At 38.6% G+C, this 16,526-nt stretch overlaps 1 protein-coding gene across 19 annotated transcripts in view; it reads right to left on the minus strand.

Annotated features, from left to right (window-relative positions):
• Positions 1–16,526, minus strand: part of nrxn1a (neurexin 1a) — a 170,975-nt gene that overhangs the window by 64,450 nt on the left and 89,999 nt on the right. For 10 of the 19 annotated variants that reach the window (XM_052570700.1, XM_052570697.1, XM_052570691.1 and 7 more), the window contains 6 exons: positions 15,686–15,889; positions 11,735–11,761; positions 3,946–4,068; positions 1,808–2,189; positions 1,535–1,725; positions 604–789 (listed from right to left, as the gene is read on the minus strand). In XM_052570700.1, the coding sequence (XP_052426660.1) occupies positions 604–789; positions 1,535–1,725; positions 1,808–2,189; positions 3,946–4,068; positions 11,735–11,761; positions 15,686–15,889 (1,113 nt within the window). The remainder of the gene's footprint in view (positions 1–603; positions 790–1,534; positions 1,726–1,807; positions 2,190–3,945; positions 4,069–11,734; positions 11,762–15,685; positions 15,890–16,526) is intronic. The other 9 variants (XM_052570701.1, XM_052570694.1, XM_052570699.1 and 6 more) reach the window with 3 other exon arrangements.

Consider the following 16,526-nt stretch of genomic DNA (forward strand, 5'->3'; position numbering starts at 1 on the left):
TAAACATCACTTTAAATAGGCACAATATCATTGTTAATAAATCTCATAACTATTTTTCTGTTCCCGTTTTGAATTAGTTTTCCCTTATGGAATGATTGCACTGCATTCAGTTTTAATGCATTCAGTTAATCTTTTCAGGAAAGAAGACAAAATGGCATATTTTTGCTAGCTCTCGCAGCAGTCCTGTGGGCCATCCTCAGTTATGTTACATGACTTGCTTTTATGATGTTGTTTTCTTTCTGAGCTTCAATGCAAAAAGGATTACTGGTAACTATTTTTCATTAATTAAAAGCTACTTGCTTACCAGTCTCTTTCCTATTTAGCTTCATCATAGTTACAGCTTGGAAAAAACACAAGATCTCTTAACAAAGAAAGGAACATGTCCATATCGTTCACCCCTAATCTACACTCCTGTTGCCAACTGAGAAACACAGAAGCCTGAAACTGGTTAAAAATGGCCCAGCATGAAGAAAACACAGAACAGATGAAGAGAACAAGATGTGGAAAGGATGAACAAGTGCATGAGAGGAGACAAGGATTGGAGATTGCAGTCATCAAGCAAAGAACCTTGCTAAGCCGAACTGTTGTATGTTTCATTCATACCGTTTTCCTCACCTTCGCATCCTCTCTCCACCTGGCCGGCGTTGGACAGTGCGTCTGACAGCAGGTCTGGCAAACGGCCGTTCAGGTCGACAGATGCCAAGCAGCCCTGGAAGCCCTCTTTAGAATGCACCAGCTTTGGCAAGTCCTTATACATCTCTTTGGCCACACCTCCCACAAACAAATCACCTGTAGAGACAGGAAATATTATGCTCTGACTTACAATGTCTTTTCAAGTCAACTATCAAGGGAGCATGTTATGTAAATTGCCTTAGAAAAGACACACCACCGCCCCCTGCTGGTTCACTTGTTTGTTGCAATACTGAGGTAGAGAATGCATACAGCCTACATTTAGTTCGAGGTCAAGGTTTTTTTTTTTTTTTTAAGGAAATCATTTATTTTATCCAGCAAATATGCATTTAATTGATCAAACCTGAGAATAAAAATACTTACAATGTTACAAATAACTTTTTCTGTTTTTGCTGTCCTTTTAAATTATATTTTCATCAAATAATCCTTATATATATTATATAATCCAATATATATATATATATATATATATATATATATATATATATATATATATATATATATATATATATATATATATTTATATATATAATGGTTTCCAGAAAATAATGTTATTGTTAATTAATAATAAAAAAGAAATGTTTCTTAAGCACAAAATCAGTCTAGAGTAATGGCTGTAGAATATAAAGCTTTAATCACATGAATTAATGAAAAATAATATTTCACTTTTTGATTAAAAAATTATTACTGCCTAAATACAATTGAATAGTAGTCTACACCCAGTATAATATAATATAATATTTTTAGTATTTTATTTTAGATAATTCTTGTGTGTTGTTAAGCTCTAATGTTCAGTTAAAATCATCCAGAAAAATTATTCTCATTAAGAAAACCTCAAAAGTACCTTTCAGATCCAGGTTCTTGGCTCCCATGGTAGTCTGTGTGGTGATTTTGGTGTCTATTTTGACCGTATGGAGGTTGTTTGTATCTCGTGAGATCATCACATTGTGCCAGTGATTGTCATTCAGCGGTGTGTTGGAATTCCCTTTGATGAGATGAGCTCCATTTCCCAGGTCTGACACATAATGGAGATATCTGCATGCAAACAGTCATGAAAACAATTAGTGAAGGACTCATTACAGTTCATGTTCTATGCATTCAAATCAATAGAGCTCACCCTTTAACCAGCTCTACTACTATAAAGTCATTGCCATCTCCTCGGTTGTACAGGATGAGCCCATCTGGTGAAGTGGTCTTAAACTGGAAGAACAGGTGCATGGAGTAGTAGGCCTGAAGCGTGGGCAAGGTCACATAGCTAGAGCGGGACTTGAAGGTCACCGGGTCTGCCACGATGCTCCTGTAGCCGATCATGGCGTTCAATTCGCAGTAGTCAATGTCACCGTTCTTGCACAGGTCAATGTAGGACATGCCATTGAAGGACAAACCCTGCAGGTGTCCAATGAAGTTGGAGGGCACGGCAGGCATATAACGCTTCTCTGTTACGATTCCCGTTTCCACATTGTGGAACTCCAGCTGTGTGTGGTCTCCCGTGATTTGACCTTACCAGAATGAATAATCGAAAACAGATTTAATGTGGGAAGGGGACAGTGTCAAAAGGATGACAATGCTGCATACTATATAGACGATCATGTAGTAGACAAATGGGATACCGTACAGACTTACGGAATTCACGGAGCACATATATATATATATATATATATATATATATATATATATATATATATATATGGAAGACTAGAAAAACATGAAGCATTAACAGCTGAAAGAATTTTAGAAGTATTTTAGGGAATTTGAAGGAAAAAAATGTAACTTCATATTTCTGCGATCCAGTGGGAGAGGAAGTATATTTTATTTTATATATATAAAAAATAAAAATAACCCTTTTAAAGCTTCCCAAGAGGAAGTTCTTCCACTCTAAAATCAGTAAGGTTATGTGAGAATAATGTATTCCCTCAGTGGTTTGGCCTCTGAATGCTTCAGCATTAAGTGAAATACCAAGTCAAAGTGTTGAACACACACCAGTAAGAAACTAAAGATGATTGTACTGCACTTTGGGAAAGCACTACCTTTTTCATATGATGCTTCCGTTCAGTGGAGGGATTGCAAAAGGTGTTTTTGCCCTTGAGGAGTATTGAGGGAGGCTATTGGAAGTGAGTCACTGAATCTCTTCAGGGAAGGCCCTTCCTCAAGACCGTTAACAAAGAGTACATGCAATTACTTAAAGGAAATAATTATGACCATGTGGTGCATCGCTGAGATTTATCTTATCACTACAGATGATTTAACTTATATGGGATTTTAAAGCAGTCATGCAGTGCATTTTAATTGACTGCTCCAGTGGTTATATAATGAGAGCGATTTTTTAATTGCTTGCTGTATATAAAATATTAAAAATATAGACAACACGAAAGGGACAGAGTGAAGTTAATCGTTTAGTCATTGTGATGTCACAATTGTCCCGATTTCAAATTCAGTGATCAAAAGAATAATTCATATTTCAAACTGGAGAGTTAGTTTTGAAATGTGCGGTATGTTTTTTATGTGTAATTTATGTGTAAATATCGAGAACATTTTGTTTCTCAATATCATGACCCCTTTAAAATTCTCTCATACACCCAATTGCAAAAAAATAAAAATACAATTCATATACAATATAAAATACCTGTGGTTTCATATTTGAAAAAGGTTATTTATTTATGTTTTTATTTTTATTGCATGGAAATTTCAATGAAATTTGTACCTATTTTATATGATTTGTATTTATAGGATTACACTACTATTCCAAGTTTGGGGATTTTTTTATTTATACTTAAATGGTGTTGTATTAAGCAGTACAACTGTTTTTAGTGACAGTTATGAGAATAATAAGAAACTGAAGCCATCATATGAATAAATTGCATTCTAAAATATATTTCAATAGAAAAGTTATTTTAAAATAGAATAATATTTCACAATATTACTGTTTTTACAGTATTTTTCATCAAATTATACCGACCCAAAACTTTTGAATGGCAGTGTACATGTTAATAGATATCCTATTAATAGTTAATAGGTCATATTTAAATAGGTAAATTTTATTCGCCACAGGGAACCTGAATCTTTGGTATGATTTGCAATTCAAAATAAAGCATTAATCATATACATATATTCGTACTGTATATGGTGAGACAATAACCTTCATCCTTCAAACTTCCCACTTCAAGCGCTCTACACTTCATAACAGGACACAACACGCTCACAAATTGTCATGTGTGTTAGTCTTAAGATGGTAAAATACTTGAGAATGTGCTGTACCTTCAGAGGGCTGCAGGTCATCCACCGTTAGCTTCAGACTTTTGCCTCTTCTGACGACACGAACTGTGTGCCATTCGTTGTCATTCAAGTTCTGGCCCGCAAATATGGTCTCTGGACCTTTACCTATAACATGTCCCACACAGCGGTTAACACAAAGAGCAGAGAGAGAGAGAGTGATAGAGAGACAGAGGAAGAAAGGGACTGTGAAACGGGATAAACTAAAAACGGGGGGGGTAGATAGGTGACTGATATCCATGTAGAGAAAAAGAATAAATAGCAGAGGAAATGATACTCTCACACATCACATACACACACTTAGATCTATCTGCGTCCTCTGGTCCATTTCATGATCTCTGTAACAGCCCTGTTATGAATCTGGCCTTGTCTTAAATAATGGATTTGTTAGTATACACCGAGTGCAGTGAACAGAATGATCCCACTTCCACCACCAGATGGAGCCATGCAACTGTTTTCTAACGGCCCTTCTTGAGGTAACCCGTCTGCGTTCGTCTGTGATGTCAGTCGAGATGTTCGGCTGCATATGTGTCTCACGTTCTTCCAACTCCTGAGTGGTTTAGCAAGCACATCCCTAAAATCTACAGACTGTAAACTCTACTCGAGAAAGCAATTTCTCGCCTGTAGAGCCTCCCCTTATCCCGTGTGCGCGTGCGGCGAGTTCGACGGGGCCCCTGGACCTCCAGGCTCCAATCGAGCTTCCACTTGATGATCAGAGCGTGCGAAGAGGAGCCTGCAGGCTTTATGATTTCAACCGCTCTGCCTCTCTTTGACACGTCGTTGTCTCTCCTAATCAGTCAAACTGCTGCTAAGAGGGCAGCGTGTCATTGTCAGGGGCCCCTGCAGCCCATCTCACTTGATAACAGGTAAAAAGAGTTGCCATTAAAGAACTGCCAGGCTCCCAATCGATTTTCTATCCCTCCCTGCTCTCAATTACTATGAATCCAGAATGGCCGGCAATGAGCCTGCTCTGAAGGAAAGAAAAGCAGCAGCAGGTAAGGTTTCAGACGGCGCAACAGCGACCCCTAAAGGAATCTTTTTCGATCTAAGGAAAAGAAAAAGCCACCACTGAGAGGTAACACTAAGGGGCTGTACTGTTAAGCCTCCGGCGATACATAAGACATGACGTGCTTTTTATAGGCCTCTGACCATCGCTGCAAACGGACGTATGTGAAAAGGTGACAGCGTGTGATTGGACAGCTGGAGAGACAGCTAAAGGTCCAGGGCTGCTATGCCTTTATTAGAAAGACATGTTCAGATAAACTCACAAGCAGCAAAGACAAAAAGCCTCTCTCTCTGTCTGGGAGGGCAGCTTGTTGCCATGGAACTGGGGCAGATGGTTGCGTGTGTCCGGTCACTTTGATTCTCATCTCCCAGGGTGGAGAGAGAGGGCAGAGTTAAATAAGACAGAGGCGGGCAGGGGCTGGCTAGAGCGCTTTGACAGGACAGGGCTAGCAGGAGAAAACAGACCAGACGCGCGCACACAGACACACGCAAGCTTGTCTCGTCTCGGCCAGTAGAGATGAGATATATTCATATTTAGCTCATCCAGCGGAGAACGATACCCATGTGAAACAAGCGCAGGCAGCCATTTTGAGGCAGGACGAGCTTCATATTGAGGACAGAGTAACTCAGCTCTACTGGGACTGACGAATCAGCAATGCTAAAGGCTTTACAGTTACAGTTACAGTTTTCTATTTTTACTATGTGTCGTGTATAGTAATTAACCAGGGATCAGGTCAAAAATCCTGTCAAAATTGACAAATAGCACGGACATTTAAAATGTGTGCCATAAATAAATAAATGTAATAAAAATAAATAAATATAAGAATGTAATAAAAAATGTGAGCCATTTATTCACCCTCCCCTTTAAAATGAAATTCATTTCTGACACCGGTATTGACTGTGTCTTATACGATCTTGTCTGCAACCGCCTGTGTGTGAGGGGATTTAATTTATAAAAAATTATGGTTATGGTTTAAAACAAAAAGGTACTGCTGGGTGACATTACAATTCACACTTGAAGAAACAGGCTGTCTTTCTATTTATTAACAAAACATTCACTTTCATATCACGGCATAATAAATAACCACAGCATAAAACTACAACCTTAAACCAATACGCCTCACATTTCATTCTATCCTATGAAGCAGTTTTTATAGAAAATAATTTAAAGGTCATCAAAATCCGAACAGCCGAACCATTTCGATGGTGCAACTGTAAATGTCAGAGACCCAAGGTGAAAATATGGATGTGCAAACCTCTAACCAGCCAAAATGCCGCTCTCAACCTATAGCCTGATTTAGCCATGAGCGTATCGTGACCTCACTAGTTTCTAAATATGCATCTTTCATCCTGCTGACACTCAGACCATATTAACAACCCATGAGCTGATGTGACAGCACTCTCTTAGTTGAACACACTGTCACCCCGGGGGAGGCAGAGTCCCTAATTGGCAACGGCTTGTTCTTCGTGTCAGAAGAGGAACAACGCTCATAAACACACACACACGCACCAATGACAGGAGTAGCTATGGCTGACACAGATAATTAATGAGGATACAAAAAGAGAGAGATGAGATAGCAGGCTGTTCAAACATGTAAAGCCCCTGCTTCTGTTTCTCCACAGGAGCTTAAATAAAACATCTCCTTTCGCTCGGAATCCCTGATTCTGTCTATTTGTCATAGATTCAGACAATTAGAAGCCGTGTCCTTGAGCACAATGACGCTCGCATGGAAAACGATGTAACAAGACAGATATCACCACAAAATCTCATATATTTTGAAGGTTGGATTGATTTAGTCATTTATGAACGCCCACACGTGCTAGAAAAACAAAACGGCCACCATCCACGGCCTGTTTCTGATGCCTAAATTTATCAAACTGAAAAAGACTCTCACTTCCTGAGTGGGGCGGAAAATGTATGACTAAAACAGAAAGAAATGAAAAAATGATTTTTAGGAAGGATAACAGAAGGAATAAGAACAGAACAAGCGAAGATATTACCATAGAAGCACATATATTTTAAAGACTGGGTTCAATTAAAAACCAACTAAATTCACATTTGTTAGGAAAAAACAGAATGGCGGCAATCAATACCTTTTCTGATGTTCAAACTAAAGATTTACAAATGCTTTTGAAGGAAGGCTACATTTATTTGATCAATAGTACAGTATAAAAAGTGATATTATGATATATCATTACAATTTAAAACAACTATTTTCTATTTGGATCGCAGAGCTGAATTTTCAGCAGCCATTACTCCAGCCTTCACTATCACATGATCCTTCAGAAATCTTTCCAATGTACTGAACTGGTGCTCGATAAACAGTTGCTTCTTAATATTTGTGGGGGAACCGTTATTTTCATTGGGCCTATTCTTTGATGAACAGAAATTATGAAAGAACAGCATTTACTTCATGACTCAAAACATCATAAATGACTTTGCAGTCATGTTTGAATAATTCAATGCATCCTTGCTGAATAAAAGTATTAATTTCTTAAAATTAAATAAAATAAAGACATCTTACTGACCCCAAACCTTTGTTAGCCTGTTTGATATCTGTTTGATACATGTGCACATCAGAAACAGTTTTTCTCTTTCAGTTCCTGATGCAAAAAATGCAATAAACACAACAAAATGAATGACACAAGGGTTCATAATAGTTCTGAAAAACATCTTTCTCAATTTGCTTCAAGCGTGACTTGTAAAATGAAATAACAGAATGTAAACAAGCAACACAGCACAGAGTCAGACATGTTGTGTTGAAAGGTGAACTCTCAGCAGGGGACTACAGTGCAAAACTTTTCCATTTCTGATTTGTTTACAAGACCCTGCACCCAACTGTACCGGCTGGTGACAAACCACTCTTTAGAAATATCCCAGCTTCCTTCTCCACTATCGATGTGGAATTGGTTCCTGTGGTTTTCATGGGACCATTCACACCTTTCCCGACTTCCTCTGTGTTCATATGTTCAGTGGTTGTGTATAATTATCTCCCAAGGCTCCTTACTGTGTGGGTAGATGCCCAACTGTGAGGGAGATGTGGAGGATCCTGACAGCTCCCGGCAACTGTGTTTCGCACATCGTCAAGCTAGAGCTGTTTTGCTTCTTCAATGCCAAAATACCCATGCAATCACCAAGACTCTGTGCTTCGTGGAGGTGAATGCTTGATAACCTGGGCCCATTTCAAATTTTTCCTTCTAAGGAATAGATGCAGGTGAGAACGTTCTGGTAACTTTATTTAGCACCACCAGAATGTAGTCCCATCGAGTTAAAAGAACATAAATTTGGTACACAAATGATGCCTCTGATGTGCAGTATGAGTATCTCTTCGAACCCATGGGACTCCTGATGGCTAGCTTTTGGAGATAAATTGGATCTTCATTAGGAAGAAACAAATAATTTAAAGAGCCAATCATGTGGGATAAAAGGTTTCGGGTCCGATGCCCAGTGGTTCAAACAAAGTCAGCCATCCTGCCCAGATCTGAACATCACTGTGGAAAACTGGGGTACTGAGGCTGTGATGGAGCAGGGGGCATCATAATGTGACCATCTGCTCCATCACTCTGAGACTGTGGAACCTGAATAAATAAACAGCCTTTTAATACAGTCAGCCACAGCATGTAAAGATCAGACAAACAAACAAGAACCCAAATAGTGGTGTGTCTTGCTCAGGCTCGGACGGCTAGCATTGCTTTTCACCCAGCTGTTCTATCTGGATCACAAATGAAACAGGAGCATCGCCACTGCATATTTATGAACACGGTCGCTTCAGTAAATGGCAACGCTGCTGCATATTTATAGTAGGTTGTTTCCTTGAAATGAGGTCCTTTTGAATTCACATGAATCTCTTGATTCTGGTAAAGGATGTTCTGAATGGATCAAAATGTCTTCCACTTGTCACATTTCTGCGTAGATCGAGTGCAAGGTGTTATTAAATAATCAGACTGGGGTTTGTTCATGAGATCTGCTGTTAGGGGACATGTCAATGCCCAAGAGGCCGGTCGCATAGGACATCATATTGAGTTTTTTGGAAAATATAATTCAACTTTTGATATGAAGCTTTTTAAAAACACAGACCAATCAGATCATTCTGGGGTGGCATATGCATCTTAAATGTATTCAGTTTGCACATTATCTCTGGTGTATGGGCATTAATGCGCCTATAAAAACACCTTCTGTTCAATTATGTCAGCTATTTTTGATCAAAAAATCATCCTGTGTGAATTTCTCCTATGTGCAGTACATCTCTGTGTAAGTGCATTTACATTCACAGCTATAATTGAGCTAGAGCTGGTTATTGCATAATCGAGCTACAGTCTTTATCTGTTTAAGCATACATGACACAATGCATAATCAAATATCTGAAGGATTAAATACATACTGTGAGTCACCTCTGTGTCTCAGAGCAGATTCTGTTTCATGTGCATACACTTCTGCTTAAAAGCTTGAGGTCAGTAAGATTAAAAAAGAATGCTTTATTTATTTAGCAAGGATGCATTAAATTGATCAGATCTGATGGAAAAGACACACACACACACAAACAAACAAATAACTGAAACTGAGTGCTTGTAAATGCTTTGTAGCTACGAATGCAGCTTGTCAGATTGCATGACACGAGCCAAGTGAGAAAAGCCAAGACAGATTGTGTGACATCAACAGATTTTACGATATACATCATTGACTGGGCAGTCTGCGTCCGGTCTGACATCCTTATTTGAGCATGAGCATGTCACGCTAAGTGATTCAAGACTGCTGGATTCACCCTACGATGACAGAAATAGAAAATAAATATATTTTTCAATATTCAAAATTTGTCTCTGGCCGCAAAAACCTTATAACGTGTCCCCTAATTTGTCACTGGCCTGTTTATAAGACTAGAGAGAGTGTCTGAGAGAGTGTTGTGCTCCCATAATTCAGAGGGAGTAGACGAAAGATGTGGCAAAGCCCCTCGAGGAAGCTCAGGTGCTTTGTTATCTTTGGCATTCAGGTTAACACAGATGACTGCCTTATTGTCAAATTAGCCAATATACTGAGATCAGGGTCGCAATGAAATAACAAAACAATAACATGCTCACAAAAGCCTGTATAGACGCACATGCAAAATATACTTAGTAAGACCAAGGGACAAAGCACTTTATTAGATGATGTGATAAAAGGTAAAATCCTTGACATGATTGGACAGGGAACTCAGGATTGCTTACTTCTGTAAATTAACACATTTGCTGTTGTTACTATGCAACAGTACAACTTGAGGAACCGTGCAGAACCGTATTAGTTTGATGATGAAGGAGCTGATCATTACGTTCATTCTTTGAATGTGAATGAGCAATGGCAGTTTGGGGACACAACACTCTATGATGAGTCACTCAGAGAGATACGTACCGGAAACTAGCAAACACAAAAACAAACAAAGACTCCTTTGAAAGAGCCTTTAGAGACTGCTATTAATTACCCTGGGGCTTTCGGAGAATCAATGCCAGGGAAGGCTGGAGCTCTCAAATAAAAAAAAAAAAAAAGAGAGAAAAAGATAGATTGGCAAAGCCTGCAGTGATGGAAAACACCTATCTGTCTCATCACATCTCTTTGTTTCTTCTTCCAGTACCTTCCTTAACACAAAGCATGTCTATTTACTATAAAAAGGAGAGTTCAAGAAAAGAGTAGAAATCTGTCATCATTAACTCATCCTCACATTGCTCCACATCTGTATGCTGCTATTTATTTATTTTTTTTTGTGGAAAACATTGTGAATGTTTAGAATATGCATGTCAATCAGTATAATATGACATAAATAACTAACATAAGCAATTAATGTACTTGTAAAATATCCTATCTGTTAAGCTCCAAAGAAAGTGACCAGATCATTAAGTCAGTAAACTGAATCAGTGCACAATGAAACCTTTTATAGTACAGTAGTTTGATTGGTTAATCCAGTCTTAGCTGTTCTCCAATTAACAGCACACTGGAGAGAGAGGAAGATTGTCTTTACATTTATATATAGTATTGTATGTCTTCAGAAGAGTTGGAATGTAGCACATGCCATATATAGTAGACTACTTTCATCAAGATTTTTCCCCTTTTTTATTTTGGAGTGCAACAGCTGTGTGTCACTGTATGGAAAAGACAAAGTGAATATCCTAATGCCTATTTTATTTATATTTTTTTTTCCAAGGAAGAAATAATTCATATACATATGGAACAACACAACGGTGAGTAAACGGTTGCACAATTCTCAAGAAAAAGTCAAATTTTCCTCTTCCGGCCGAAAATCAAACACTTCCTGATGGTCGCTCCTTCTGCAGTGATCAGGAAGCAACAAAAAGGCGACAGAAGGAAAACAAGAAGCAGTCATTGGCTGTCAAGCTCGGGGCTGAGGAAGGATTTGAGGAGAGGCTCTCGGAGGAAATGATCTTTTGGAGGGTTATTGGAAACGGCGTGAGCTGGAGTGTGATCTGTGGGTGAGAAACTTAATCTCATTCCAGTCAGCTCCATTTCTCACATTCCTAGAAAATGGCTGCCAGGGAGCCCGAAGGCTCCTGCAGCCCACAGGCAAAAACTAGCCGTACCTGACATCTCGCTCGCACTTTGGAAACACCACTCAAAGCTCTGCTGGCCACAAAACAGAGGCCTTGTAACCGCAAAGTTTTACACTTCTGAAAGCATACACGCACACACACATACATACAAATGAACAGTACACACAGAGGAAGGCGCTTTGGTTCAGTATCATAGAGGCAGAGAGAAGAGGAAGAGAGGGGATAAGTCACTTACTGGTAGTACAGTTTATCCTGATACAGTCTAGATGGGGAAGAACAGACAAGATGTAAATTCAGCCTTCAAGGTTACGACTGCAGACATCCATTACAACACATCGCCCACAAACTGGGGACAGACACGCAAACTAGGTGGAGTGGCGAGGCGCTGTTTCACTGACCAGATACGCACTCTTTCTTTTCTACCTCCTGTGTGCTGATAATGAACCCCAGGTGGAGTGGATACGGACTCGCTGTCTGCGCTAATGAATATTCATGCCTTCACTGTGCCATAATATATTTAGAATTAGGGAAATTTGGCATGTATTGAAATGTGATTATACCCAGTTCCATACTAGTCTCAAGACTACTGAATATTCAGAGGTAATTGATTAATTTGCTCTCTGGGTTAGCTCAGAAAGCGGCTCAGGAAGCAGAAAAGAGAGAGAATCTTGCCAGAGAAACAGTCTGTCCTCGCCAGGGGCGCTGCTGATGCTCTCATATTCACATTTTTAAAAACCATTTCCCTTTTAATGAGCAAAAACAGAGGAATTAAAGACTGACTCGTATTTGACGAAACTGGAAATGGGAAAAGGGCCGCCAGATAACGGGGAGAGGAAAAACTTTTGTTTATGGACATGTCGCAGCAGAGCACCAGAGCGTGTCCACGGTAAGCCTTAGCCTCCTGGGAGAAGAGCTGAATTCAGAATGCACCTGTAGATAAAAACACTCCAAAAACTCACAGCCCTTGACGTGATGCTCACTTTACCTGCTCGCATGTGAGAAGAACCCCACGTGCATGAATAAACATAGGAATAACACATTTTATAGTAGGCTCTCATAGTGAAGCTTCAAGGAAAGCCAATTTGTGAGCACATAAAAAAAAAAAAAAAAAAAAAAAAAACAGGGACTAATCTGTTGGTAATTTCCCTAAAGACAGTAAACTGACACGATCATTATTAATTCTACTAATACTGCTTTGAAATAAATTCTCTTCAGCGTTCAACAATAAGGATTTTCCTTTAAGCTGTTTTTACTTGCCTTGCCAGCATCTTAAACGTTTGCTAGAAATATATTTTATGTGCTAAACATGAAATGATAGAAATCAATTTTTATTTTCAATTGAAATGCTAAATTCAATTTGCTAGAAAACAAATTGTACGCATAACTAAATCATAATCATTGTTACTGTAGACTTTCTTTTAGGGATGCACCAAAATGAAAATTATTGGCCGAAGCCGATTGAAATGAAACGCTGGGCTAAATCCCGAACAGGTTTTTTTTATTTTTTATTTAAATTTTATTACAGAATCCAGTTTGAACACTATGTGTGAATGCTATAATAAATGTATTAATGGAGCTGTTGTAATTATTATTATCATTATTATTGTCTTTTTAATTTTATTTTATTGAACAATAGTAAAATTACAATAATCACCTTTATTACTGCTGATGGAGTTCTTGCTTTTTCTCAGCTTTTATTTTGGCAGAAACCCACAGGAAGGTCTCATTGCTTGTTTTTGTTGACAACAGCAGATTTATAAATGATTCTCATTATGTATTTGGGAAGACGTTTGTTTGCAATGTCAAGTGCCTTGCAAAAATTCCTAAAAATTTTACTGAGCAACTGATGAATAACATTGTTCAGAATAATTCTGGTTGCTGAACATTCGGTGCATCCCTATTTTCATCTAGATATAAATATCTTAGTAAAAAATCTGCAGAATTTGTAACAACATTGTTGAGTATATCAAATAAAACCAAACGGTTAGGTTTTCAAGGCATAAAAATCAATGTACAAAATCAATGGCCTGTCAAATGGCCCAAAACTCTCTCATACTTACTGTCCTTGAACCCTGATATCACTTAACATTCAAGATGTTAACATCTTTTCCAAACCCAGTGTTCCCATTGGAATTTGACTTAACACTAAAACTTAAATCGAAAAAAAAAAGAAAGAAAAAAAAAACTCAAGGTGAACTGTCTTTAAAACACAAAAAGAACAGTACCGCTGAGACTCCTTGCTGAACTGCTTTTGTTCTGGCTGGTACTGTATAATATAAAACCTTGCTTGAATGCTGGTAGGAGGCCTCCCTTTTCCATTACTATCTTTTGCAAAGTGTACTTGTAGAATGGAGAATCGATATTTTCTCGTGCACAGCCTGGGCTGTCCCATGCTTCAGCGTGTGCTATGATGGAGTGGAGGGCCGAGAGGAATTCATAGCATTACACAAATCCAGCTCTATCGTTTTCCCATGAGGCTGCAGCCCGTCGCGTGTCGTCAACCACAGTGAAAATCGTGGCCGCAAACAGCCAGAGAGCAACGTGTGTCCACCCTAACAGGGAGTGCAGTACCCTCCAGAACAGAAGGAATGATTGGTGTTTGTGTGGGTGCATGTCTGTTTGTGTATGCAGAGGAGTGCAGGTTTGAGCCAGCTGGGACTACTGGAAGGTTTTAGACATGCTATATGCAAGCGGACATGTTAAATGGCACAGTGTATGTCACACTGCCAAATGGGAATGGCTGACATTCATTTTAGCGAGAGAATGTTTGGTTCTGCACATTTTAGCAGAGGAACTTTTTTTTAGCTCAGTTTTGCATGAGAAATACCTGACATGATGTGGGAGGACAGTTAAAGACTGATGTTCAAATTTACTTACTGTGAACTAGCTTGAACTCGTGAATAGCAGAGGTGGTGCTTTATGAGTAGAGCAAGACTGTATAATATTAAGCTGTGCCAACGAGGGAGGAAAGCTTAGTGGCTGGTGGGGAGATGTAAATGAAACGTATTGGGTGGAACAATGGCTTGTCAGTACTCCTGACACATGTAACGCTCTAGTGGGGAGTCTGTAGTATGCAGGTGTAGGAATATTGTGTATCAGTACAAGGCAGGGACTGTGCACTCTCTGGTAGGGAACGTCTACAGCGTGCTCATCTGGGAGTAAGCGCTTGGCCGCAGACTCTGGCCGTTGAAGGTTCTACATCCTTCTCTTCAACACACAAGGATTTGAAAATGTTTAATGTCTGTGTGTGTGTGTACATACTTAGCTATATTTTAGGGACAAACGTATCCCCAAAAATGAGCTAACTGGACAAAACCTTAGTTTAGGTACACCCAGGAATGTTCTCATTTGTAAAAATATAATATAATATAATATACCGTTCAAAAGTTTGAGTTTGGTAATATATGCTTTAGAAAGAAGTTTCTTATGTTCAACAAGGCTGCATTTATTTGATAGAAATTCAATAAAAACATGAATAACATAAGATACATTACAATTTACAACTTGTAAATGTAATTTATTCCTGCAATGCAAAGCTGAATTTTCAGCAGCAGCTTCAGTGTCACATGATCCTTAAGAAAGCTTTCCTGTTCAACATTTTGTATTATGATGTTAAAAACCGATGAGCTGCTTAATGTTTTCAAGCAAATCATGATACAATTTATTTTCAAGATTCTTTGGTGACTAGAAAGTTCAAAAGAACAGCATTTACTAGAATGCATTCAGATTTATTAGAATTGATTTATTATGAATAGAAATAGTTTGTTTTTACAGTCATTTTTATCTTATTTAATCATTCTTCATTAATACAATTATTAACTGTTGAGGTCTTACTGACTTTACAAGCTTTTGAACGGTATTATAATATAAATAATATAATAATTAGTCTACAGTGCAGTATAATTAGCTGTATATATATATATATAAAAAAACAATAGCTAGAAGTCAATGATATGTTCTCATAGCCAACTAAATTGTAGGTACAACCTGAATAATAAAAGGGAAATGTTTGCATAAAATAAATCTTGTTACTTATTAACATATACTATAGATGAAGATATAATGTACTCATGTGCCTGCAAATTGAAAACAAATTATTCCATGCTTTGTTGTTTGACATGTACGTTCGATATCTATGTGTGGTGTTAACTATTAAGGTGAGGAGTGCTCCAATTGGCTGATGTACCTAGATTGACAGTGAGTCGGACACGCCCTCCGTCCAGCTCCAGTCTCAGAGTGTCTGCTGAGTTCCGGGATGTGGTTGCCATGAGAACACCATAGGCACGCTGGGAACGGAAGCGCAGCGACACGTCCTCTGCTTCTGTGTGCATCACTACTGGCAACTGGATCTTCATGAACTTACTGCCGTCATAACTGAGGATGGTGGCATCTGAGAGAGAGGAGGAGAGAGATTTTAGGAAACCCTAAATAAAGAAGGTGCTGGGCATTGACAGCAGCTCTGTGGCTGATCATAAACCCCAGTGTTGATTGCGACAGATGAATGACTGGTTACTAAAATGTTTTACAGCCAGACACTGAAATTCTCCACAGCATTTCACACCATTAGCACAGAGCTGCTCAGTCTAACCAGAAGATAAATGCCATAAAAAAAGATTCATTATACACAAGGTTTTATTTGTTCTTTTTATTGAAAAACAGTATTTATGAAGACACCATGTAATGTTTTCCTGCTGAGGGGCTTTTGAAGCACCGTTTACTACCGTCCATTGCTTTAATCTGTTTATTCGTATCACAATTATTTTATTGAGCAATTCAATTTAGTGGGCCGGATCTCAAGACATCTCATTTGCAATGGGAGATAGTGGAGGTCTCAGAGCGACTGGCATAATCTCACCAGCTGCTCAATCAAAGATATAAAGTCCAGAAAGAGAGGAGGAGACACACATGTGCCTCTGCCTGATCTGCACGTCCACTTCATAAAAGCTGATTCTGGGCCAGAATAAAAAATAAATAAAATAAATACTATATCCACATAACTTTACCACCCCATTATTTTGCTTGCTTGC

Source organism: Carassius gibelio, chromosome B12 (assembly GCF_023724105.1).
Source record: "Carassius gibelio isolate Cgi1373 ecotype wild population from Czech Republic chromosome B12, carGib1.2-hapl.c, whole genome shotgun sequence".
Taxonomy (NCBI): Eukaryota; Metazoa; Chordata; class Actinopteri; order Cypriniformes; family Cyprinidae; genus Carassius; species Carassius gibelio.